General features: G+C 44.9%; 1 protein-coding gene across 1 annotated transcript in view; it reads right to left on the reverse strand.

Moving 5' to 3' along the window:
- The window catches only part of ADAM12 (ADAM metallopeptidase domain 12), a 334,852-nt gene that overhangs the window by 78,379 nt on the left and 229,059 nt on the right, over window positions 1–27,414 (reverse strand). The window contains exons 6-10 of the mRNA XM_046654059.1: window positions 21,289–21,475; window positions 14,217–14,282; window positions 13,070–13,141; window positions 5,960–6,129; window positions 2,987–3,071 (exon numbers count right to left, since the gene is read on the reverse strand). Of these exons, the coding sequence (XP_046510015.1) occupies window positions 2,987–3,071; window positions 5,960–6,129; window positions 13,070–13,141; window positions 14,217–14,282; window positions 21,289–21,475 (580 nt within the window). The remainder of the gene's footprint in view (window positions 1–2,986; window positions 3,072–5,959; window positions 6,130–13,069; window positions 13,142–14,216; window positions 14,283–21,288; window positions 21,476–27,414) is intronic.

Below are 27,414 nucleotides of genomic sequence, written 5' to 3' on the forward strand. Positions count from 1 at the left end.
GTTGTGCCTCACTTTTGTTGGCCCTTTGCGTTGTCAGGTAGACTTTGGACATGGATGGGGGTGTCCTGATTCTCTGATTTTTGCTGCGGGGGTTCACTTGATCTTTTTCTTGGTTTGGGACATGGTTACTCCATTCAGCAAGCCCTGCTTGGCCACCCTAAATTAGTGGAGCGCATGGATGGCTTGGTTAAATGATATTAGAAATTAACTGAAAAAATACTGTGACTTAACTTTAACAAACTAAAATTAGTTAATTAATTAGTGAATGTGATTTGCAGAGATCGTGACCATGAGTGGTATTTCTAAAGAGGCCTCCACACCACAGAGTAATGAAGGTAACTTATCTGAATCCAGGAAAGAGATAAGAAGTTTTCCAAGAGGCTTCCAGGAAACAGCGATACTGTGTTTTAGAGAAAGCATTATTCCCGATACAAATAACTTGTGGGGCCTCTTGATAACGGTGTGTTCATATCAGACTTTGTTGGTCTGTTGGTGGTTACAGCTGTAGCTGCCTCTCGCACTGGCCCTCAGTTTAAGAAAAGAATGGCATGTCAAGGAACCAGGTTTTTCCTAGAATAGATGAAATTCCTAATAAATTACTTCGTTTAGATTTTACAGTTTCCTGTTGTAGGAAGCTTCACAAATATGTTTCAGGAAATCAATGCTCAAGAAGAACACACGTTGGCAAAGAGAATGTAGTCAGCCTAAGAACGTGGAGGGCTGAATTTAGCGTGCTTTGGCACAAAATTCAAGGAATTCATCCTTAAAAAATTACCCTACATCTGATTCTTTTCTATCACTGAATATCTTGGTTTTGCTTTTAATTGTCAAATTGTTTTTACATTCTTTCACGCAGAGGTGATTATAAACAGAATGTCTCTTAAGAGACCCTGATAAACAGTTTATGCTTGTAATAAGAAAAATCTCTACATCTTTGTTCACGGCACTATCCCCAAACCAAGACTGTTTTAGCCTAGTTAGGTACAAAGGCATGGCTTTAAGTTACTAAATTAATGATTTGCCCTATCTTGAACAAATAGAAAAACAGTAGCAAAACTCATTTTTTCAATCTGATCAGGAATTCTGCTTCCTTACTACATGATTTCCTTCCTCTCAGATTTGTGAGTCCTTGAATGAGGCACAGTCACATGGAACACCCATGAATTTAACTTTAAAGACACAATAGAGTTAGTCTAGAAGTTTCAGATCAGGTCACGATGTTGGTGTTGTTTATCTCATGAATTTTATAGAAATTAAGGAGCTGTGACCTTTCATCCTGCTTGACGCTTCTCTTATATGTGGATTCAACAAGAAATGTCTCTAAGGATCATTCTAACTGCTGCCAAGTCGGTCAAACATAGTTCCTGTTGATTCACTTTGGCCTTGACTTGATTCTTACTGCAGTACACGTTTGCTTTAGTCATTTCCCGCATTCATTTTAAGGCATTTTTTAAAAAATCAGGCTTTCCTGTATGCTTTTAAAGAAGGAATCTTGATAAGATGCTTGTATGGAAACAGAATAAGAGATATGAATCAAAGAAAGCCACTTAATATGATCAGATTGGTTATAAGGTTTAAACACCCGCAGTAACAGAAGCTCCCACGCACATGAGGAATTCAGTTTTAGCTCTAAAAAATATTTACGCCAATTTGAAGTGGCAAAGTCAGTAGCAATTGACCATAGAACCATGAAACAGAAATTATTCCTTCTTAAAACTTCACAGGCTGCTCTGCAAAAATACAGTTGGGATCTGACTTGAAATTAACCTGGCACCAACAAAAACCAAAGTTTCCAATGACTTCCATGGTGGAGATCACATACAGGGCTCCCAGGTTCAAAGAAAACCAGAGAGCAGCCTGTTCAAGGCAGATATCCAATGAGTGGATGCCATTCCTCCAAACAGCCTCCCCAGCCTATCAATTTAGTCCATGTTTACATAGATTACCAACACTGCCCAGAGAAGAAGGAAACATTTGCCGTGCATATTCACTAAGATTAGGTTGGGCAGTATGTGGAATGAAAATAATAGTCAGCAGAACATTACTCCTTCCACCCTTTAATACAACAGAATATTCACAACGTTCTGTTTGAAAAACGTGGAGGAATTCACGGTTTCTTGGAAGGGTAAAGTTCTGTTTGTTTAATGAACATGGCGGCATGATCTCCGAGGATTCTCGCTGTCCGAGGGCTGATGCAAAGGGGACGCTGCATTTTCACAGCAGGGACAGCCAGCACAGAATTCAAACCTTTCCTTGAATTACGTGAGGGAGTGGAGCAGGAGTCCCCTGTGGGGCAGCCTATCAAAGCTGCCTCCCTCTTCAGTTCATAAGAAGCAAGTCCAAAATAGTCTTCCCATTTTACTTCCTTTCACAAACATATATAGCCCATATACGACAAAATTATCCTTGTAAAGCAAGAAACCCAGGTCTCTGCCGGAATCCCAAGAACAAGGTTATTCTAAAGACAAATTGGACACTGGCTGGGAGGTACGTAAAGCATTTGCAGTGGTAAATACTTAAAAACCTCAGACTTTTGGCTATGGGGCCTGGAGGCAGAACCATCAAAAAACCATTCTACCGGTGATGTTTGTTGAGACCACAGCCTCGTCCAAGCTGAGTGATGAGGGCAACCCCAGCGCCCTGGCTCATCCCAATGCCGGGAGGAATTCCTGGATTGGAATGCTTTGACCAAACTCCCAGTTGAAACTTTTTCTCCATAAAAGGGGTAGTCTGGCCTCCAGGGAGCTATTTTTACACACTCACCTTTGTTGTGTGCAATTTGATGTGTTTTATAAACAGTCCCTAAAATATTGTGGGATATATAAGCCATCAACAGAGTTAGCAGAAGGGCAGAATTAAATCGAGAAAGCAGCAAAGGAAAGGACTTAATGTCACCAAGTCTGATAAAAGTGGTGATTTCCTGAGAGATCCTCAAGGGCAGAGGGCCCTGGACACCGCTGGCGGCTCCCTGGTGCTCGTGGCTTACCATGACGATTCCTCCGGACTGCTCGGCCGTGCACATGCTCATGATCGGGGCCATGCCGATGGTGGTCCCTTGGAAATAAACCCCACTAGGAAATAAAAGAGAAGACTTTCTTGAACTAATATAGAATGAAGACATTTGTTAATATTTGAAATTCTGTTGGACATTCCTGCATTCTGACAGGAACTGCGAAAGCATATGCAAAAACGAATATAGCAGCATGAGGCTCTGTTTACAGGTGATTTTATCTTTAGTTCCTTTAAAATTTATTTTCCAGTTGCATCACGGTCCCATAATCCTTTCGGATTTTTGTTTTCAAGACCAGTCATGACTTTTAGAAGTTGTATCCTGCCTATCTCCTAATGGACTGAGGCGGAGCTGCTCCTTTTAAACAATGTCTGCTGAGGGAAGAGCCGAAAAGAGTCGCAGGGAATTACCGTTAACTCAGTGAAATGCATTAGGTGGCTTTACTAGATTTTCTGTTGTAGCTGAATTTGGCTTTCCTGTGTAACACTACAATGAAGTCAGAAACTCAAACTGTTTCAAAATGTCCTGCTAATGTAGCTTGCAAAAGTGAAATTGGCAGAAAAATGATTGCTTCTCTGGAGCCAGAGTAGAATAAGTAAGGCCCCACAAAGCCTCGGCACCCTGGGAGGAAGTTTCTGGAAGGGGACCTCATGGCCCAGCTGCAGGCTTTCTCTTTGTATGGAATCTTGACCAATGAGTCTAATGACATCAAGACCTGTTTAATGCAAGTGCTGTTAATTCTAACCGCATGAGTTAAAAATTAAACATTGTTTGTATTTGTTTGATTTCCTTTAAGGGAAACAAATGACTTACCCGTGTTATCTTGGCCTTGTACATACACAGATTTTGCACACATTGTTTGAAAAGTTAGATATCCTGACAGTGGTCAGCTAGACAAAAGGGGGTAAATAAATATAAAACCTCATCTATGTATGTATGTATGTGTCCATCCATCCATCCATCCATCCACTCATCCTATTACACTCATACGTACAGTAGTAGGGATTGTCGCTTTTCTATTTACATCTATATAGACCACTTAACAGATATAATTATACATGTATATAAATAATAAGGGTACATAAGAGGCTAATTTACTTCCAGATGTTCAAGTTGGACAGTCTCCATTTGGGAAAAAAATCAAAAAACACTCTCACTCTACTTTTCGTAGTTCAGAGTTAATCAACGCATAAAATATGAGGCAACCACAAATATCCAAGGCAGGGGGAAAAAACCTCGTGAAAATGGCCAAAGTAAATTATCAAGGAATGCCAACAGCCTCAGTTCAGATGTAGGCATTTTCTAAAGCGAGGATAGAGTAGGACTGTTTTTAACTTTCCATAATGTTCAATAAACTGGATCCTATTCACCAAAGTGTCTCCCACTCCAAAGCTTTGGATTCAGTGATATGAGCTACATGAGAACAAAAGAACAACGGCATAAACTGTTTAAAGACTTTAATAAAAAGTTTGTCACTTCAGGAAAAATCTACTCCATATCAACTTAGACTCTGATAAGAATGTATTCTCTTTTAAATATAAAAGTGTCTGTCACATCTTTTGTTGTTCTTGTTAGTGCCGTTGAGTCAATTCCGACTCCTAGAGCCCTTGTGCCCAAGAGAGTGGAACCCTGCCCCGTCTTTTTGCGCCATCCTCTCACCTTCCGGCGCTTTATCAGTCCGTGCCCCGCTGCTGTTCACAGGGTTTTCATATCCAATTTTTTCAGAAGTGGGTAGCCAGGTCCTTCCCTCTCATCTTAGTCTGGAACCTGTCCACCCTGTGTGACCCTGCTGGTATCTGAAATCCCGGTGGCATAGTTTTTGGCATCACAGCAACATGCAACTGCCACAGCGTGACAACTGACAGATGGGTGGTGTGGTTCCCTGAATGGGAAATGAACCTGGGCTGTGTCAGTGAGAGTGTCAAATCTTAACCCCTAGACCACCAGGGCTGGCTCTATAATATCTTATCAATATATTACATTACATTATGGCTGTGTTTTCCCTCATTTTATTTAATTTTTTTTGCTGAGGAAGACTCCCCCTGAGCTAACGTCCATTGCCAATCCTCTTCTTTTTTCGCTTGAGGAAGACCAGCCATGAGCTAGCATCTATGTCAATCTTCCTCTGTTTTGTACGTGGGATGCCTCCACAGCATGGGTAGCGAGCAGGGTAGGTCTGCACCTGGGATCCGAACCCATGCCCCTGGGCTACTGAAGTGGAGCACGCGGAGCTTTAACCACTTGGCCATGGGGCCGTTTTATTATTTTTACAACACTGATTGCTCTCTGAAATTTCCTTGTTTATTGCTGTCTTCCCCCATAGACTGGAGACTCCCAAGAGCAGGGTTTACAGTGTTGGTTACCATTATGTTCAAGCCCCTAAAACATATTTGGTTCCTAATTGGTGCTCAATATATATTAACTGAAAGACAAACACAAGGTTAATATGCTATTCTGCTGGTATTCTCTGATCTGGAAAATCAAAGAGTAACAATAAAACTGAAGGAGGAATGACGACTATCTTTCTCCAGGCAGCTGAGAATAATCACCCTAATGTACTGTCTTTAGATCATGCATAAACATTTTTCACTAATAATGAAAGAAAATGAACTTTTAAAAAAACAGCCTACTCAGGACAACTTTATATCAAGACTAAGACTAGAAAAAGTTGCACAGAGAAAGATGGCCAGGTGACAGAAGAAGGAAATAAGATATCAGCTAGAGAGGTAGGTTTCCAGGGGACCCAAAGGGAGACTTTCTCCACAGACCCCAAATTCTGGCTGGGACGGCCTCTGCCCCACTGATGTGGGCTGAGAAGCCCCTTGCACAAGTCAGTGTGCTCTGCAGAAGCGGGTGCGGCTTCAGGGACTGTGCAGGTGAAGCTAAGAGGAGAGCGGCTGTGCTGAGGTCATTCTCTCCTAAGCAAAGGGGAGACAGTGGATGTCCTACCTGATAAGCTGTGCGTTGTCATGGGATTTGCGAGGTAGAAGCTTCATCTTTCTCCAGTCCAGAAATTCATGGAGGCTTGTGAATGGGTCCTGACTTATAGAGCATTTGTCGATGTCATTCCACACCTCCACGCCGACCAACACTATTCGAATGTTCAGGGGTCTGTAAAACTGAGGAAGACACGCACTCTTTGGTGATCACATTAAAGAGAACTTAACATGCAGAGCAGAGCAGACTGACATGATATGAAAAAATATCTCCGTGCTCCCTTGCTCCTGTGGCATTAGAATTTAAGAGATATTTGCAGTGTGTGATGCAAAGGGATGTGTTAACTGTGTTCTCAAATGTCGCTGACCAATGAGATAGTTATTAGCCCTTTTGATGTCTGTTCTCTTTTGTATGGAAGCATATATTTCAAATGATTCATTGGTGATTTAAAATGTGCATATAGATGTGTATTATAGCTAACGTAGTTATATTATAGCCAAGGGCTGCCAGTTAATATCTACTGCAAGAAAAACAATGAGTGAATTAGGATCTTTCAGACATTCTGCCAAGGACAATAATTTGTTCATTTTAAGCAAAATGTTCTATCTATTAGTTACTGAAAATAAATCTGTATTAGTTTTTCAGCAAAGACTCAGACTTGGCTGACACTGTCATATTCTGTCACCTATAATCAACCCAGGAGGTTTTAATTAAATGAGCAAATCAATAGCTTTCAGAACGATAAAAGCACAAACAGAGCCCTTCTTCAGGAACTTGAATGATCATTCTCTTCACAGTCAGGAGTTGGCTCACCATCGCTGTCATGGGAAAGATCTGGGAAAGAAACTTCTTTTACAGGCTTGTGAAATAAAGGTTCAGGTACATCACCCAAAGCAAGTCTTCTCATTGCCTTTCTGGTCCCCATCTTTATGTATTCCTGACTTCAGCCTACAGCCCTTTCTCCACAGGCGGATGGTTCTGGGTCAGAGGCACGGAGAGCAGCTCTGGCAATGGCTGAGGGGTAGTTTTGTCCCAGATGAGCTGATTGGGCAGGATGACTGGTCAGCGCAGAGGTAAGAACTACCCTTCGCCCCCAGCTACCGTGCTGCCCCATGTGCATCACGTAGACAGGCAGGTGGCTGTGCGCTCAGGGCCCGGGGGGCGAGGACATGGGATCACCTTTCTGGCTGTAAAATCTTTCAACGCCTGTGACGTGTGAGGCAGTACACAATGAGAAAGTCATCATCTTCTGATACTCCAGGTAGCCAGGGAGAAGGACGTGGCTGGTGATAGCAGCCAAAGTCCAGCTCCACATATGAGCAGGTCCTATTCTTAGTTGCTAGAAGCATCTGGACCAATAAGTAACAAAAAATCACAGAAGCTCTGCATTTGATCGTTGAGTCCCATTCCAATGTGGTGAGCTCAAGAGCAATAAACTCCCCGCGGCTGAGATCTGACCTCGGGGGCTGACCCACGCAAGGCAGGCTCATCTTTTCCCTTGCCGATCTCCCCACAGGCATCTGGTGAGCATTAGGTTAGCAGAACACCACTGGAGCACGAACTACATCCCAGAATATAAACTGGATGCAGCAGTCCAACTTCGTTTCAAGCAGATAACAATTACAGGCATTACATTAATAAGTTAATGAGACAATTATACAACCCAAATGCTGCCCAACAGCTTGTTTTTAATCAAGAATCGCTTGGCCTGTGGTATCCACTTGCAAGCTCTCAGCTGAGGCTTCCCAGGCAAAATTGAGTTGCTGGACTCCTCTGGAACTCTGACTGCACACGTCTGGCTGCTGTCCTTGGACGGAGAGACTGCACTTTCAGCTGTGTTATACCCAAAGGTAACAGTGATCGGAAGCAGGAATGGAGGAGGTCCAGTGCTGATGTCCACACCAGCTTGCTAAGTGACATCCTCAGGGTCAGGTGCCTTGTGTGGGCTGCAAGGTTGTCATCTGTGAAGGCGACACTATGTTTGCCTCTGACGACAGCTTTATGGAAGTAGTAACTAATGTCTGGAAAGAACCAATTGTCATTGTTTCTCAGAGCTAGCTCAGTGCTTACTAATCAAGGAGCTTTGAATTATAACAGTGGGTTACAATTTCCATCTATTAGCCCTCTCAAATCACATCCTTAGAGCAGATTTCATTCATTAAAGTATATAACATACACTCCCTCCCCTCCAAAAGCAGTGCTACTGACCGACTCTCAGACATGCTAGACTCCCTTCAAGTCATCACATAATCCCTCTACTGCCTGCTCCGAATGTCCTCCCCAGGGCTCTTCCCGGTGGCTTCCTTTTGGTTCTTCCTAATAATAACCACAGCTAATACTTAATGAGCATTGACTCCGTCCCGGGCACAGCGTGAAGTGCTTTCCAGGCTGTAGCTCTCTTGGTCCTCATGACAACTCTATGAGTTAAGAACCATTATTATTCCCATTTTACAGTCAAGGACATTGAGGTATGGAGGGATCAGGTAACCACTCAAGGCATGAGTGACATGGCTCGGGGTGGAATGCAGGCAGGCTGGCCCTGGCACCCAGGTTTTAAACCACTAAGTAACACAGCCGCCCTGTTTGAGTGCTCAGACACCCTTTCAAGATGACCCACGGCGACCCCAGACCCAGAGAGAAGGTCAGGTGGAGCCTGGCAGCTTCCTGCTTGGCCTATGAATTCCAGAAGGTATGTGGACACAGCCCGAGACCAGCTGAATCAATTCACCCATTAACATAGCAACAACAAATATTTGCTTGGCTCTTGCTGTCTGCTAGGCTTGGCACTGGCACAAGAACAAGGATTAGGATGCCCTTGCCCTTGTCTCTCAACTGCTCAGAGGTCAGCAGGAGGCTCAAGGCACGGGACTCTTAACCACTATTACAGTTAATCCCAATAGAGAGAACTGCCAGGAAAAGGGTGCAAACAGGAAGTTCAGCGGTTGCTGTGCTAAAGAGGTCAAGAAAGGCTTTCTGGAAGAAGCGGACCTGAAAAAAAAATTGGGTAGAATTAAAGGGCAGTCCCCTGGGGTCCAACATGGGAACTTGCAACCTTCAGCAACTGGGAGAGGAGACAACTCACACAAGAGGGAAACTGCCTGAAGAAACGAAATGCATGGAAGATGCATTCAGAAGTAGGTCACAGAGGTTCAGCCTTAAAAAATCTGCAGCTGTTTTTTTTTTTTTTTTGAGGAAGATGAGCCCTGAACTAACATTTGCTACCAATCCTCCTCTTTTTGCTAAGGAGGACTGGCCCTGAGCTAACATCCGTGCCCATCTTCCTCTGCTTTATATGTGGGATGCCTGCCACAGCATGGCTTGCCACACAGTGCCATGTCCGCACCTGGGACCTGAACCGGCGAACTCTGGGCCGCTGAAGCAGAACCTGTGCACTTAACCGCTGCGCCACCGGGCTGGCCCCTGGTGCTAACTTCTTAATGAGTATGAAGTGGGACAGACTGGAGGTGAAAGGTTAAAGAGGCGAAGCTTGGGCAATCACTTCCTCGGGCAGGCACATGCCCGCTCCCACCCTGCCATTTAATCAGGGCCTGGGGAAGGGTCTTTTAGTTCCTATGTAAAGGGTTTGTTTACAAGCATGAGCATCAGATGTTTTTCACCTACAGGGGGAATTTCCTGAACTTTTCAGAGTGTCACCTTTGTCACTATATCACTTCTCAATCTGTCAGTGTGGGATGTCCTTCTCCCTCTTCCCTTCCAGCCAATGCAGCCAGCCAAGCAGTTATTCATTTAGAACGGCCAAGAAGAGCCAAGATTTCTGCAAATGAGGAAGTTGCCACTGGAACAATCATTGTTCTTTGGGCCGAGACACTCCTACTTATCGAGTTGCAAAATTGAAGCTTGGAGCACTTGCTAGAGCCAGGACTCATCGGTTAGTTAGCAGACTTGGATCTAGAGAGCATCTGCAGGAGCCTGGGCACCCCCATCCAGGTCTTCAGGGTCTGCTGGGGACAGACGCACATGTGTGCTTGGCAACAGTTCTCTCCCGGCCAGAAACCCATGAGCAGCCAGGCTGGCAAACTCCATCGGGTCTGTCAGGGCTTTTCTGAGGTGTAATGTTCTTTAATTTCCAGTGCAAGTTATTAACAAATCTCCAATTTGTTATTGGTTTTGGAAACTGAAGCAAGGCATCAGATAGAATAAAATGCAAAGAAACACAAATGGAGGACCAAACACATCACTTAAAAAGGAGATTTCAGCGATTACCAGTCTGTGTTTAATATCGCCCATGGTTTCCTTTTACTTCCAAGGCCTGAGAAGAACTTGTGCTCTGTGCCTCTCGGTCTGCCTCACGCCAGCCTCCCTGGCAGAGTGTGGAAGGTATCCATGCCCAAGGCCCCACCCACCAATCAAACCAGGGTCCTGCACTGAGACTTAGGAATCAGCGTTTTAAAAAGTAAACACATAGACAAATGAACAAACCTCACTAGGGGATTCTAACGCCCAGCCCCGACTGAGAACCAGGCCTAACTCCTAGTGGTTTCCGGCAGAAGGTCCAGGATCCAGCCTTCACCCTCCCTGCCAGAAGGACTCGCCATTTACAAAAATCCTCCTACGTCCACTTGACTTTGGCATAAAGTTTAATTTTCAAAAAGTGGTTACTAAAATACATCAGCAAGCATGGGCTGCCTGGGAGTCTGACTTGCCTCAAAGGGCTGGCGGATGAGGACGGTATCACTCCAGGATACTGATGGCTGTCTGTGTTTTTCTGGCTTTCAGAGAGTTCCATCCAGCCATAGCCTTGCTCTGAGTGCCAAGCCGAGATCTCTGACCGCTTGGAGCACCCCATGAAACTCCTGCTCCCGCTTCCCTAGGGGCATGAAGCCTCATCCACCTGCCACTGTGCTGCAATGAAAGCTGTGGTCATTGGGACCCCACTCTTCTCAGCCTCTGCTTCTGCTTGGTTATGGTGGGCTGGGACCCACAGCAAGTGGGTAGAGTCAAGGCCAAAAGCCCCTGTGGGGACCAGTCACAGGGACCAGGGCTCATTCCTGGTCCTGCCTTTAGTGCTACTTGAACACATGCATTACTTAACTAGCCTCTGTTAACCTCAGCTTCCTCTGCTTTAAAAGTGGGAGTAATAGGATGTATCTGGGCGCATCTGCAAAGCACTTAGAGACTGGCACGCAGTAACTGCTCAATAAACTAGTAACCACATCCCTTTCAACATCTCTAATCCTTGACCCTCTCACATCCTCACTTCCCCGGCCCTGGGGCAGGTCTTTATAATTTGTGTGGCAACAGACCCCTCCCAGCCCTATTTGTCTTTGGTGACTCCATCCTCCTCACTGACTGCAGGGGTAGCTTTGTATCATCCCATGTCTCTCCCCCGCTTAAAAACATCCACCTGGTCTCCACTGATGCAGAATAAAATTGACATGACTTTGTGGGGCATTCAGGGCCCTGGCCACCGAATCCCCTGCATCTTCATCTCCTCCTGCTCTAGCTGTGCACGCACACACACGTCTGCACGTTTACCCATCTGGGCACATGTGCACACCCGCCCTTGGTTGCACGGAATTACTTGCTGTGTCTAGTGCCGTGAAGAGCAGCCAGGTCCCCCTCTGCTGTGCTCCTGGTGAAATCATCCTTTTCAAGTCCCCTCCCTGCAAAGACTCCCTGAGCCCCAGGAAGAAGGAAGCGGTCCTCTTCTGCATCCCACAGCACTCGAGTGATAGCATCACCCCAGTTCCTATCACGTTTGGACCATGCTAAGTGGTTTGTGAGTCTGCCTCTGTGTGAAGCTGCGACCTCCTTGAGCGGAGGGACCACATCTGATGCATTCTGAATTTTTGTTTTGTGAGGAAGATTGTTGCTGAGCAAACATCTGTGTTAACCTTCCTCCATTTTGTATGTGGGATGCTGCCACAGCATGGCTTGATGAGTGGTGTGCAGATCTGTGTCCAGGATCCAAACTGGCAAACCCTGGGCCACCAAAGCACAGCGTACAAACTTAACTCTATTCTGAATTCTTGATGCACAGTGCTTGGCAGTGTCCATAATGCCTTGTAGAACGGAACTGAATTTCTGGAAGGGCTTGTGCTTTCACTTTTCTGAAAACTTTGAAAACTCACCTCAAATAGAATAAGGTTGTTTGGAAACATGGGTATGGTGAGGCATCCTCAACCTGCTATGTGTAAAATGTGACCATTGCAGAGGATCCTGGCTGTGAAAGATTCAGCAACGAGCTGGTCCCTTTTCCCTCTCGCCCATTCTTACAGGTGGGAGATGGGCTACTGCTGAGAATTACGCTTGCGTTACAACAGTGGTTGTCAGCCGTGCCGCCCATGAGAACCACTTAGCCAGTATCCAGAGATCCTGCTGTCCAGGCCCCAGCCAGAACCCAGGCAGCGATGCCTTTGAAAGCTTCCAGGCAAGTCTGAGAAGCTCTGTTTCAGGGTGAGAGCCATCGGCACCAATGGCTTGATGCTCTCCCCCGCAGGGCGTGTTGCTGAAGGGCTGGTAGCATAGACTGTTTCACCATCTCCTCGTGAACAGGTAGTATAGGGAGCGTTGGTGAGCACACACTCCCAGGATTAGACAGACTTCCAGGGTCTCTTCCAGCTCTGAAACCACCTTTGTCAAGGGCGAACTCCCCACCTCCTAGCTCTCAGTGAGGGATTTTCCAAGAGCTGATTGAGCTGAAAGTCAGTTTCTGTGTCCCAGGACTGTGGAGGCCTTATAAGGGACATATAAATGAGAACCTGTCCTCAGGGGACCTGTGGGATCCACCCAGGGAGAGCTGGGAAGAGGCCCTCTTGGGAGTTCTCATAAGGGTTGGATACATCCTATAGGGGTTTGGATCTAAATGGGGAGTCCAAGATCCCCTCAGACTGGACCCTTGCCTGGTCAGAAGAGATCCTGGAGGGAGAAGCATCGAGGCCACCGCAGTCCGCACAGAGTGGGGTTGGCATCTCCCGCAGCTGCTCCAGGCCTGGGAATACCGTGCTCAGAGGAAGCGCAAGACCGCATTTCAGCCGAGGACCCGAGGCCGAACTGGGTCTGCAGGCTAACTAAGTCAGATGAGGTGTGCTTCATTCCCTCCCCCTCATTTCCAAACATTTACGTGATTTGAGTGATTTAATTACCTGCAAAAGAACTTACCTTGTCAACGTGATTAGCGATCTCTATTAATCGCTGCTTAACTTTCTCCAGATCTTTTCCTTGCCTCTGAAACTTAATAATTTTAAATGTCAGCATTAATAACAGCAAGAATAGCAATCAAATCTCATCTTCCCAGCTCCTGGAAATGTGAAGTCTGGGGCTTTATAAACCACTCGGGACCCTCCCTGGTTTACGTGAAGCGAGTTCCCCTCCTGTCCAGTCATTTCCCCGTCTAGGGACGTTCTGAAACTCCCTGAAATTCACCCAAGCCAAGCGCTCACAAGACAGTAACTTCTGTGAGTTTTCCAGCCTCATAAATGATGGAGGCAGTGACATGTTTTGGCAAAGAGAAAACAGACAACCAGAAGGCAGTCCAAAGCCATTTTTCATATCATCAACTAGATTTTAACTTCCTCAGAAATTTCTTATTTGTTTTTAAAAATTAAATAGCAAAAGTAAAAGAAGCCCATGGCAACAAGTCAAACAACACAGAGGAGAATGGATTAAAAAGTTAATAAATTCCCCCTTCTGCCTTCTAATCTGACCTCCAGAATGGGAACTGTTTTCTGAGAAATGGTCAAGCCTGTTTCATTCATATGTGCGGAGTGAATCTACCAGAAAATGTCACCTAATTCATAACATGTAGTAGAGGCAAGGAAGGAATACAGAGAAGATCATCTAAAGAAAGCTAAATAAAAATGAATTAAAAGAAAAACCTAACACAGCCTCAAGCCACACGTCAGAAGGTAGGTTTTTTCTGCAGTGTCTCTACAGCCTTCATTCACTCACTCATTTGGTTCAGGACATATTGGACAGTTTTAAACTAAGTTCCCCCCAAATGTTTTAGAATACAATCAAAAGCCATCTGCCATTTCTCCCAAACAATCCTCCCTCTTGGAGAGCTTAGCTACAGAGCAACTCTGTTTTTTCTGCAGTTCTTGCAATTATTTTGTAATAGCAGATACATTTTTAATATTTATACTTTATAATATCAGAAGATCACTTTTTAAATGGGTTGTTTACAATGCTTTTAAGGGCTTATAGAAAATGAGGTCAATTAAAGCACGTAATAATTTGCTAAAAATTTTCTTTGCCCTGTTTTCTTCTTTTTAACCAACTGTACCGAGAAATTTCAAACAGTTCTCACCTCCCGGTTGTCTGCTACAATAACCAGCTCGACGTACTTGGTCATCTTGAGGGTCTCTCTTTTATGCTGTCAAAAGGAAACACGGATTTAATTTCGCTTACTGTCTTTCTGGGGCTTCCAGAACACTGTCAATCTCTCTCGACCCAAACATTTTAACTAAGGCGAGCCTCTGTCCTCACCGTCCCCCCAGCTCCCACCCCTCCGTTCCATCCATAAGTTCACCTCCAACCCCAACAACCTCTGTAAAACTTTCTCAAGGTGAGGGACCAGTTTCCATTTCCATCTGGGAAACCCTTGAAAAGGAATCTGATCTTTCTGCTGAATCATTGACTGTAGGATCAGAACAAGTTAAAGCCACTATTAAACAAAACTTAAACAGAACTCAGCATCAAGGAGCAAATCCAAGGCTCTGTCTGGAATGGGAGCCAGGCAGTGGCCGCTCGTTTCGGGCCGTATCCAGTACGTTTGAAGATCACTACAGAGGATGATGGCGTTCAGGGTCTCATGGGCGTTCCCTTCACCGTTATGGTCCAGTTTTGTGATTTGAGAAAACGGAGAAGAACCTATTTTGAGCAGGAACTGCATAACATTTCTGGGAAAACAGTGAGCAGTCCATTCCAGGGAGCTTATATCTTGCAGATGATCATTTAAAAAGCTGGTCAGAAGCAATGGAAGACGGGTGGTCTGGAGAACAGGGAACAGCCAGGCTGATATTACAGAGAACAGAGCCAGGCAAGAAGGAGGTGCTAGGAGGAAAACCAGAAAGGAACAAAAGAAAGAGAACAGAAAGAAACAATGTCAAGAAAAAAAAGACTGAAATAGGCCACGGGCAAAAAGGGATTTTGTAAGAGGGAAATAGTTAAGAAGAACATGGAAATTATATATAAAGGGGTGGGGCCGGGAGAAGGGTCAGGCCCCAGAAGCATGAACTCCCTGTCACATAAAGGCAGCCTCTGAAGTGGGTTACGTTTTAATCAAGTTTCCTCAGGAAACATTTGCACTCTTTCTTGAATTACTGGGAGAATCCCAAAGGCATTTTTAGGAGAATGAGAGCAATTCATGGAGGGTGGTCTCTAAACGCAAACATTAAAAACAGAACAACAAAGCCTCCTGTTTCTGCAATCAAATGTCGGCGGAGGGAACAGGGTCGAGCGGGTCTCGGTCCTCTGACAGAGCCTGCTGGTTTATGAGTCAGCTACACACACTGCTTAACGCGTAAACCTTGCCGGCCGTAACCAGGCTTCCAGACAAAAGCAAAAATGACCAAGGCGTGCTTTGATTGCAGTCACATAATCCTGAGGGAAACATCTTTTATAAAACAAATCCCCATCAGTCCGGGATCTTCCAAACAGATTTTTACAAGAAAAATGTTTGTATCATAGCAGTGTTCCTCCTGCCGCCCAGCTGTGCAGCTGATTCATGAATTTAGGTATCCCTAAAGAAATCTGGAAACCTTATGGAGGAAGGGAAAACAAAGCACCGTGAAAGGTATCATTTCTCCTACTTTTACAACATTACAAGAGAAGAAAGTCAAGCTTTGTAACTATATGTTGTAGGCGTGCTTTATGGTGATAACTAAGTCCTTATAAAGGAAAACAGATTAGCCCCAGTGGTACCCACTGGTATACACAAAATGAGACACCTTCTGGAAGTGTGAAGATCTTGCCCCTTTTCCCAACTGAGGTGTGAAACAAGCGGAAGTCTCTTTTTTTTCCCCACAGTGCCCTGATTAACCATTAACAGATTCAGCTAATCGTACAGAAGAAAATAGAGCTCTGTAAATGAAAAAATAAATTAATCTCCCATTGAAAAATTCAGAAGGGGCCCTGGTTGTTTAGACGTTTACACCTTCCAGACTGCAAAAGGATGAAATAAACAACCAGGGGATATTACCAAGTGGCCTTGGTTCATCATTTAGAAAATACACAGTTTCAGATAATGAAAACAAACACATGATCACGATTTTCCTGTCTCTGCAGTTTTCAGAGAAGGCCCAATTTTTTCGTGAATTCAGAGAACTGCAAGCTCAGAGAGAAACCAAACCACATAGTAATAAAAAGCCATGGGGGAGTGGCCTGCTCATGGCTGCGAAAGTTCACTCTCCCATGCGCTGCACCCACAGAGGGCCTTAAATTACCTCCACATGAGTTCCACCGAGCTGGGCTGTCCAGTTTTTTTAAAAAAAAATCCTGTTTAAAATTTTTGATATGCAGAGCAACGTTTGAAACTGGTTGCTTGATTGAACTTTCATTTTTTGGGTTATAAACAAAAGCCCTTCCCCAAATGGATAGGAACATAAGCCTCTGAGAACGGTCCCGCGGGCTCTGCTGCAAGGTGGAGACTGAGGCGTTCTTGGAGCCTTGCTCAGGAGGGAACCAGATCCTGGGCCTCTTGAAGTCATCACAGACAAGTCCCCAGAGGCAGATTATCCCTCAAACACGCTGCCACTAGAACTCTGGCACCGGGAATTCAACTCAAGTTAGAAAAGCAAGTTGAGATTAGGGTCACAAGCATCCTCATTATAACTCTTTCTTGATAGGGGCCATTCACATGTGTATCATTCATTCATCCCACATATATCTGCTGGGAGCTCTCCATATGCTCGGCACTATCTTGGGTGTTGGGGATAAAGCAATGGACAAGAAACCCAAGATATGCCTTCACGAAGCTCACACTCTAGAAGGGAGGTGGGAAAAGAGGTGACAATAAAGAGTTAACAAAAATAAAGCACAGTCTGTGAAAACTGCAATAAAGGAAAGAAACAGGGTTCTGCAATGACGGAAACAAGGGGGGAGGGGGACTAAGCTGGCTGAGACCTGAGGATGAGAAGCAGGTATGTGCAGAAAGTGTGGCAGGAATGGTGTTTCAAGTAGACGGAACAGCAACAGCAGAAGTCCTGAGTCTGGGGAGGACTTGGAGTGTCATAGCAACAGGCAGAATGGCCATAGTGTAGTGAGTCAGGAGTCAGTAGAGTGTGGATGAGATAAGGCTGAAGATGTGGGCAGGGGGCAGGGCCGTGGCAAGCAGGTTGAATGGCAGTCTAATAGTCTAAGAGCAATGGGGAGCCCTTGAATGTGATGTTTTTCAATATCACTCTGGCTGCTGGAGGAGAATGGGTTATAGGGAGGCAAGAGAGGAAGCCCAGAGTGCAGGTGAGAGCCAGACGAGTTTGGGGCAGTAAGGATGGAGACTGGCAAACAGTTTGATTCAGGTGTGACACAACCAAACAACAAAGAACCACCACCACGGAACCAGGGCCAGTGTTTCCACAGACGGCAAGACCGGCAAACTAAACGAGTCCAAAGTTTGGTTTATCTGCCTCTGAGTAAGGAAGGATCTCTGTTGGCTCCAGCGAGCCTCCAGGTCTTGACTCTAAGGCCACTTTATGAATATTTATAAGCTGAGCCCTGGTTTCCACCATCCTTACCCATGACTTGTATGGGGCTGAAGCACATTCCCCTTGTATGTGCGTGGGCTGCGGCCTCTGGGGCCTGGCTAATATACAGGCCGCAGGACTAACAAGCAAAAGAGACAATAAGCTGGGAGAATGGGCTGAATCTGATGAACTGAATGTTAATGGGGACAAATGTGCAGTACTGGAATTGAGTCCAAAACACCAATGGCACAAGTGAGATCTGTTATTTATTTATCCAGAGTTTTAATCAATTCAAGTCTCCATAGGAATCCACACCTGGAGATGTGGGAGCCTCAGCTCACACTGACAGACGCTCAGAGCCCAGGGCCAAGGAAGCAACAGTGGTGCTGGCTGTCATCCACCGCCAAGCTTTAAGAACCATTAAGGCAGTAAGGGAACTTCCTCTGGTCTCTTAGAGGAGCTACGGAAGTGAGGATGCTTACGTTAGAGAGAAATTAACTAGGCCTGCTATAACTAATGAGTCTTCAAACAGTTGTGGCCAGTTCCTGATATTGAACTATTATTTGGCTCTACATATAACATATATTATCATTATTACTACCACCACCACTACTAGGGCTTCTATTAAAGAAATATGACAGGTTGTCTAGAAACCCAAAAGCAATGGCACTGGTCCAGCTCAGGATGGCTGCATTTGAGGGAACACAGTAGTGTCTCCATGATGGGCTGTCCTTCTTGTACTCAGTAGGCCAAGCAAAACCTGCTTTCTAGAGAAGGCGTCAACTTTTACATTTAACTCATAATTATCCATACTAACGGAGGGGAACAGGAGCACAGGTGATCCCCAAAGAGAGGATAATTCAAACATAATTCACCTTTGCCTTTGGGATGTATTACGTGATTTTTCCCAGCAGTGGATGTACCCAGCCGTGGCCTTCCCTACAGCTTGCTCAAGGCCAATGTTACGATGAGCTGGCGCTCTTGAATGCGTAGCTGATGGAGAGGAAAGGAGCATGTCCCAGCAGAGCTGAGCGGCAAGGACTCTTCAGGCTGGACTCACAAACCTGCAGAGGAGAGCCCTGAATGGGATGCTCTCCGTCTGTGGGCTCCCTTCCAGAAGCAACTTGGGTTCTCACTAAAATCTAATGTAGAGCCTTGTAAAAATGACAAACAATAGCTCAAGCTTATATTATAGCCGGTGCACAGCCTGAGTGCAGATTTATTCCTGCTGCTCTGGGAAGAAAAACGCTAACAGCTGCAGAAAAATCTCAGCCTGTGCACCAATCTTTGCAACAGTTAACATTTAGTAGGGGCCCAAAAATGCCGGCAGAAAGCAAACCCAGTTGCTGTGCTGCATTAACAAGATGAGTTAGCTGCGGTTACCTTGGTTTTCGAGTGTAAAATAAAGGCAGAGTAAGTGATGCGGGTAAGCGGCATAGAAGTCGAATGTGACCCTTTCATATTTACCAAAGGTGCTGCCCCAGACTAGCTTGCGTATAATTTCAATTCCCAAGTATGCCGCTTATTTGCAAGTAATTTTTTGTATCGCTTTCACCATATAGATGTGCTTTAAGTCAAGGACGTTGCCGTAAAAACAATCCACAACTATTTCTAGTGAGAAATGTTGATAACAGAGTTGAACTGAGTTGGAGGCCTTCCCTTTTCAATGAAAAGGTTCATTTACCCTTCAATATGCATTATTAACAAAACAACATTGTTATTCAGGTTTGCCCCATCTCTCTCCAAGTCAAAAGGACTGGAAATTACTGTGCCAATCATAGTTCTAGAGAGCTGTAAGCCTAGTTAAAGAATTAAAATAGGGCTGGGAAGTACAGAGCACGCTCGTACTTCTAAATGCAATGGCAAACATATCTGAGCGTCATTTAAACTGTCAGGTTATAAATCTCCTAACATGGGTGATGCGTATTCAACAAGGTACTCAAGGCAAAGCGCCTGGAAAACAAAATGCAAATGTTCCCCTTGTTTATGACGGGAAGGGCGACAGCTCAATCCCAGCTCATCCGGGGTCTGGAATCAAAGGAAGAGAGTTTGAAGAGTAAAATAAACATGCCCCGGGACCACAGAGGCTGGTCTTTGCTATTCTAGCTCTTAGACCTGTCCCTCTAAGATGGGGGATGGGGAGAGAAAGGCACAGTGATAACTCGCTTGAGCTGCTAGGGTGGGTGGTGGGGTGGGGGGAGCGCTCTTCCAACTCTGCTCCCTGGGGTTCAGACTCTGTCTCCTCCAGTGAGCGTCAATGTCAAAGTGAGCCACAGTCTCTGATGGGGTGTTATTTCCCTCCGGCGTGATGCGGAACAGAAAGAAAAACAGGTTCTGAGCACCTGCCATTGAACATCTTGGGAACATGTCAACAAACAGAGGAAGTTAGGGTCATACAGGCAGGACTCCAGGATGGAAAGAATGAACGTAAAAATTACAATGAAAAGTCCCGAAATGGTTCCGTTAAGAGCAGGTGAGGGGACCACAACCTATCCACAGGTATGGGGGAAATTTTAGGAATGGGAAGAAATTGTTTAGGATACTGTTTACTATTTAAATTTAGAAAAATGATTAGGAATGAACAAAGAGGAATAGTATTTATAAAATGTTGAATGTTAAGCAGCGTAACACTTAAAGTCAGGAAAGACAATGTGTGTCAAGTGGAACTTTGATCGTGTCCCTAGACTGTCAAATGAAAGCACAAGTGATGCCATATCTATGAATTCTTGATTTCTTCTTAATAGAGGAAGAGGAAAGCCAGAGATGAAGAATCAGGAAATTACTGGTAAGTTCCTATCTGGTTGTAGGTGTTTAAATTCAGGGCCTCCAGCCAAATGTGGGGAATGGCTGCCCTCACTCCTTTTTAGGAGGGTTCTGCTGCGGCCTAGGGAGCCCACATAACACTGGGTGTAAAAGGGTCAGCCAGACATTTGGGGCAGAGGTTTCACAGTGTTGCACCCTGGGGTGTCAGGGCCCCGTGTTTCTGTCCACCTGGCGGGGAGAGAGCTGTAGCCCAGACTCTATGAGGCAACTAGTCTTCCCAGTTCTGGAGTAGAAGAGAAGACCTTTGATGAGCAGACCCAGGGGCAGGCAGTGAGAAAACACAGACCACTTGGACAGTCACAGGCGGTAAGTAGGACAGCATCTGCAGCATGGACTGGGGAAGCAACACCCCTTAGCAACACACTGTGTGGAGAGACTCAGTTCACTTCTGCACAGGCAGGCAGGCAAAGGCTGGGGACAGTCTGCAAATCGTGATGAAGACCCTAATTGTAAAGCAGACTTGTGAATGAAGAAACTCCATTATTGTCTTTCTCCTCCCGAAGAAGGAGAGCTGCCTGAGAGCGGGGGAGGGTCCATTCTTGTCTTGTTTACCATGGTAGGGCGTAGCCCTGGGCCTTGGCCCACAGTAGGTTCTCACCGAAGACATTATCAATGGTGAGTTTGTCGACCTTTGAGCCCGACTTCACTCGGCACAGTTTGAGGGTGAGGCCAACACTTGCAAGACAATGATGGAGAGTCCCATATTTGATTATGCTCTGCCCACATGATATCAACCACTCCAGATAAACTGGGTGATTCCACCCCGCAGATACAACATCCAGATGGTGGAATTTCTCCAGATGTCCTAGCAGTGGGTGTCCCTAGCTGGAGCGCCCAGCTCTCCGAAAACACAACATTGGGTTTCCCTCCTACCCTTCTTGCCCGCCTCTGGGAGGGTGGTGGGAGCCTGTTATCCGCAGCGAGCCCCGACGTGTTGTGATGTGATCCACACGACCCCCAGACGCCCTTCAGGGTCTCCGCTGGGAAGAGCTGGTATCTATTGGTTGCATTTTTCATTGGTTCTAAGATGTAGGTTTTATTTTCAAACGTAATAAGTCCCCTGTTGAAAGAAATAAGAAAAAATATATAATTTTTAAGGGCAGCTTCTTCTGTATGGCTGAGACCCAGTTCTTAAGGAGAGAGAGAATGAAGAGAGAAATACCAATTTATTTACATTCTCAAATTTTAATCGGAAAGGGCATTTCTGTGTCATATGTTTGCACTGATTCATTTTGCAAATCTTTTAACAAGTCTGAGAAATCTCTTGTTTCAGAATTTCATGGTAAAGAATAGACTGCATTTAGTCTTTATTTTTTAAACTTCTCAAAGATATATTGCTGGGAAGAAGAGTTGAGAAAAAAGCTGGTTCACCTGCTTAGAACATAACTATATCTGAATTAGCAGACACCATTCAGACGGGAAATCCTACATCTGAATGATTCATCCTGATCAACTATATTTCCTAAATATTTGAAAGGATTCTGATGTAAGGTTGCATATAAACTTACTTGCTTTTTCTTTTTTTGTATTTACTTATTTAATTTGTGGGAGATATGTGACTAAAGGAACCAATGTAAGTGCACAGAGCATTAGAACTTCTGCTTGAAGGCGAGGTCTGCGGGGAGCCTGACTTGGCTAAAGGTGGACGCTCCTTATAGGGGTGAAGGACACGATTGAGAGACGTCGGAGAAGGTAGCCTTTGGAGTCCGGCCATCTGGTTCAAGTTCCAGCCCTGCCACTTACTAGCTGTGTGACCTTGGCCTCTTTGAACTTTGCTTTCATCGCTTGGGCAATGAGATAATAATAATTACTTCTCAGGGCTGCTGTGTCAACTCGTTGATACTTTTAGCCCCGCAGAGGTCACTAGTCAGGGCTTGAATGGCAATGGCTTTGTTATTGACAAGGGTAGATCCATGGACCAGGTTTCTGTTAATGTGGTTATTCTAAAGACTGACAACTTCAGGAAGGTTCTATGCTTTGTTAACACATCTGCCCACATACTGGCCACTCGTGGCTCCCCGATGTGAAATACAGCATCATTAAGATAAATATACTTCTGGAAATGACAATAACTAAACAAGAACCTTTTGTGCTAAGATTTAGGTCTGGGAATAAAAGTATAAGTTCTTTTAAAAATTGGACACATTTGCTAAACATTCTAACTTGCAGAGACAGAAGGTGGCATTAGGCCATGGACCACAATGCATGTCTGACCTTCTGGAACAGGACAGAGCTGAAGCTGGGTCCTGCCTCCTGGAAATGAGTAATGTCAGTATTTTAATTTAAAAGGCTCTTCCTGATGTTGAAAGAAGGATTTGCTTTAGAGAAATGGCAAGTTGGGTAATATTAAACTGGCAGCTCAAAGACTTCCCACACATCTAGCAACTTCCATTATTTAGCAAAGCGATCACAATCTCTCCACCATAGAAATGCATAAAATTTCCATGCAAAACTCATCTGATTGTAAACAGACACTTCTAACACGGTGACTCTGAGCCTTTTTTGAGACATGAACATCCTTATACTCTCCCCAGAATGATTTGCATTCACATATATCCACAATATTTTGCAGATAATTTCAGGACATTCAGGACTATAGATGAAATCCATGGTTTAGGGCGGTAGTTGTAACACATGATTTATACTTCATCAACCCAAGGATTTGAGTATACTTTAATCCTTAAGAAATAGCTGAAAAAGTTGGGTGCTCCATCAGTTTCCTTCAGACAATTTGAGCTTGCCTCCAAAGGAGGGACCTTGTAAGGTGCTCTGAGGCCATTCATTATTGGTCATTATTTGTCCAGTCATTCACTCATCCTATGCTTATTGATGGTCCATTTATAGGTGACTACTTAGACATTCTTAGATTTTAAAAGAATGACAGTATTTCAATACTCAAACAGTATGGAAAGATGAGGTCTGAACTAGTCAAATATTTATTTTGAACACAACCAGTGAACAAATACACACTAATCAATTCATTATTATTCAGCTGGTTTACTCCAACCATCCCGCTTTAGGAAGCATTATAGATGGTGGGGGAAACGGACATCATGCCCGGGACACTTACAGCCTGATGGAGAAGATAGACCAAGACACATGGGACGATCTGAAACCACTGGAGAGCTAAGCTGTGTGTTACCAACACTCATAACATTTACCTGTTCAGAAATAGGAGGAGCCAATGTGATTTGGAGTAACTGAAGAATTTTTGGCTATTTTTAAATCCCACAGATTGATTAAAAATCATCATATATAGCCATCCTCTTGTGTTCCCCGCCTCCCACCCCCTCACGCCCCAACTAGTGTCTCTGTGTGTCTCCAAGTAGATCACACAGACATGACTTTGGTCATCAACTCTGTGGGGTGGCTTGTATCTCCTTGCTTGAAAAGTTCTCTAAAATAAAACTTAGATTTCTAAGCTTAGGATGGCTAATAGGGAATTTTAGTTTATTAAAGTTGATTTAAAAAAAGCCTAAATTAAGAAAGAGAACTTTTTTTAAAAGGGGGGTAAAGGGGAAAATGAACACACTTGAAGGGAAAATACAGGTTTGCTAGAGCAGACTTTCCCTCCCTAAAAAGCAAATGACACCAACGTTTCATTTTGTACTGCAACATTGTCTATTTTGCACTGGATTTAAGTAAGCTGAATACTTACAGTAAAACATGTCACCCAGTTCTAATCAGGAGAAGCAAATTACCAAAAAAGTTTTTCTACTTAATGGAAAATTTCTAGAAATTGTTACTTAGTCATAAAAATGTTCCCATATCTCCTTTTATCTTTTAAGTCATCCAAAGGCCAGATGTTGAGAAAATGGGGTGAAGCCTTTCCTTTTACTCCAAACAATTGGCAGCCTATAATACAGCTTAATTAAATAATTGCTTTGGACTGTCTTGGGTATAATTAATCATTTAGCTCTAGAGATTGCTGGAAACCACAGTGGACACAAAATTCAAGGATTCAGGGTTTCTAAGATGTAAAGTTTTGATGTTCTCACAGTCCTTACTGGCCCCACACTAGATAAGCGAATGTAACTAAAGTCGAATGTCATAGATATTCAGTTGTAAACTTGGAGTTGGAAGTATCTCAGAGTATGGAATTTAAATCCAGGAGACTTTGAAACTGAGAGTCTTTTTCCCTTGGTGGAGTAGGGGAGAAAGGTTAGAAGATAGCCTCCAATGTTTGGGAAAGTTGAAGCCTGTGGGTATCTTCTCTTCGGGGAGAGGAGGAGAATTGGGAGGATACTGGACCGGCCAGCACAGGGAGTGTGAGGCCAAGTTCTCGGGCAGTGAGCTGGGCATGGTCAACGGAGGGAGCAGAAGAGAAACAGGTGGCTGGGGGTGACAAGGACCATCCCTTATGGTGCTCTGCCTAGGATCCAGGCTCTGGGCTGTGCCCATTACATTTATTACCCATCGGATCTCCACAAGGCAGCAGCTCTGGCCATTCTCTCCACTGTCAAGGGCATGCACGTGGCTTGAGGCAGAGCTGGGACCATGTGTCTAAGTCACAGGCTTCTCAATCCCCACGCTCTCCTGCCTCCCTCCAGCGCTGTTTTGAGAGGGGTGTGGGGCCTGGAACAGGGACGAGAGTGATGGAGGCAGAAGTCGAAAGGAAAGGGACGAGAGAAATGGAGCTGCTGCTTTGAAAATAGGCAGGCTGACTTTAAATGTTAAAATCCTGTTGTTTTTCCTTCAATGGAAATGAAGAGGAATCTATTAAAATTTTAAATTGATTTTGTTAGCTATCAAAGAGAAAACTCAGGAGACCTACCTATATTTCCTCAAGATGAGCTTTTGTCCTTCTTAAAATTCAGTTTTTAACCTCCAAAGCAGTTGTGTCCCCGGCAATAACACAGCTTAATGTTGTTGTTTCTATTATGATTTTTCTTACTAGTCCCAAGCAAGTGGGATAGTGGTACATGGATTTTGACTACTTGTAATAAGATAATGATTAGAATATATGAATTATCTGGGCTAGTTCCATGTTCTATTGCTAACTGAATTTTCTTGGGAAAAGGCTTTTGGTTTCAATAGCACGCTGCCAATCATAAGTTAGAAATGCAGTTGGCATGAAATTTTTTTTTTTTTTTGGTGAGGAAGATTAGCCCTGAGCTAACATCTGTGCCCATCTTCCTCTATTTTGTATATGGGACATCTCCACAGCATGGTGCGAAGAGTGGTGTAGGTCTGTACCAGGGATCTGAACCTGCAAACCTGGGCCACTGAAGCAGAGCGTGTTGAACTTAACCACTACGCCACTGGGCCAGCCCCTATGAAATTTAATTTCAGGGGTTTTTTTTGGAGGAGCTCATGGGTAAAATGTTACATCCCACCTCATATAAGATTGATGCACAGTGATGGTAGCAATATTAGTGAACACATAAGCACCACAGGGTTTATTTTCAATGAGTAACTTCCATGTGAACTATTGATGAACAATCAAAGCAAATATTCACGATCCCCTACTATGTGCCAGTACTGGGCTAGCGCCCTCAAAACACGCACAGATGTCTCACCCATGCTTCCCACTGCAAATGTAATCCATAACCAGGCTCGGGAGGCGTGACAAAAGACCCAAAACATTAAACTATTATAAAGGATTTTAAGAATAGTTATTATTGTCATATCAGTAATAATAATAGCAGCTACAATTTATGAAGAGACCACTCTGAGCCAGGCTCCTTTTCAAAACAACAGCTTTTTTGAGAAATGATTCACATACCATTGAGTTCATTCTTTTAAAGCATGCAATTCAATGGTTTGTAGTATATTCACTGAGTTGTGCAAACATCACCACTATCTAATTCCAGAACATTTTCATCACCGTCAAAACAAACTGTACCCACAAGCAGTCACGCCTTACCCTGCCCTGCCGCCACGAGCCGGGCTCTTGAATTCTTGATTTTCTCTAACATTTACAGCAATTCTGTAAAGCAGGTATCATGAGCCCATTTTACTAGTAGGCAGCCAACGATAAGAGCCCAAGGTCACTGCAGTGGGTTGAATAGTGTTCCCCAAAAAGATATGTCCAAGTCCTAACCCCCAGTACCCGTGAATGCGACTCTTGGAGCAAAGGTCTTTGCAGATGTGATTTTCAGGATCTCAGGATGAGATCATCCTGGCTTTCAGGTGAGCCCTAAATTCAATGACGTGTGCTTATAGGAGACAGAAAAAGGAGAAGCAGGGCCACACAGGGAGGAGGGCACGTGAAGATGGAGGTGGAAACTGGAGTGATGCATCTACAAGCCAAGATACACCACGGAGTGCCAGCAGCCACCAGGAAAGAGGCATGGAAAGGGTCCCCAGGCAGTGCCTCCAGAAGGAGCCGACCCTGCTGACACCTTCATGTCAGCCTCTGGCCTCCAGAGCTGAGAGAGAATACATTTCTGTTGCCGTAAGCCACCCAGTGTGTGGTCGCTTGTCCGGCCAGCCTAGGAGACTCACACAGTCACACAGCTGGTCAGCGGCAGAGCCAGGATTCCCCAGATGGACCTGGCTCCCGGGCCTGTTCCCCTGTCCTTGGCCACACCGGATGCTCAGCCCCACCCCCCACCCCCCCCAGTCACCAAGGACTGAGACCGGGGAGGGGGCAGCTGACTTCCGAATGCAAAGTACGGCCCACAGGACGGGTGGTCAGCCCAGCGTGGATGGAGGAAGCGTTGATAAATGGCCCGTGTGGAGCAGGTGACCTTGAAGGGGGTTTTAGAGCATGGGAGCACTTGAAGACATGGGGAGCACGGGGGCCAGATGAGTGGCCTCGAAGGAGCAAGAGTACAGGTGAGGGGAGGCCAGAGCGTGCTCAGAGACACCAGACCCGTGAGGACACGTGCGGATGGACAGGGAGAGTTGGAGAAGGAAGGGGGATGGGACTTTGGGGCAGGAAATGGCAGGCGAGGCTCGTGGGCCCCGGTCTCCGCCTCTATCCTTCCCCCTGGCTTTAGGCCTCAGGCTGCCTTGGTGGCCTCACCACTCATCCATCTACACACTGTTCATGCA

Source organism: Equus quagga, chromosome 2, assembly GCF_021613505.1.
Source record: "Equus quagga isolate Etosha38 chromosome 2, UCLA_HA_Equagga_1.0, whole genome shotgun sequence".
NCBI lineage: Eukaryota > Metazoa > Chordata > Mammalia > Perissodactyla > Equidae > Equus > Equus quagga.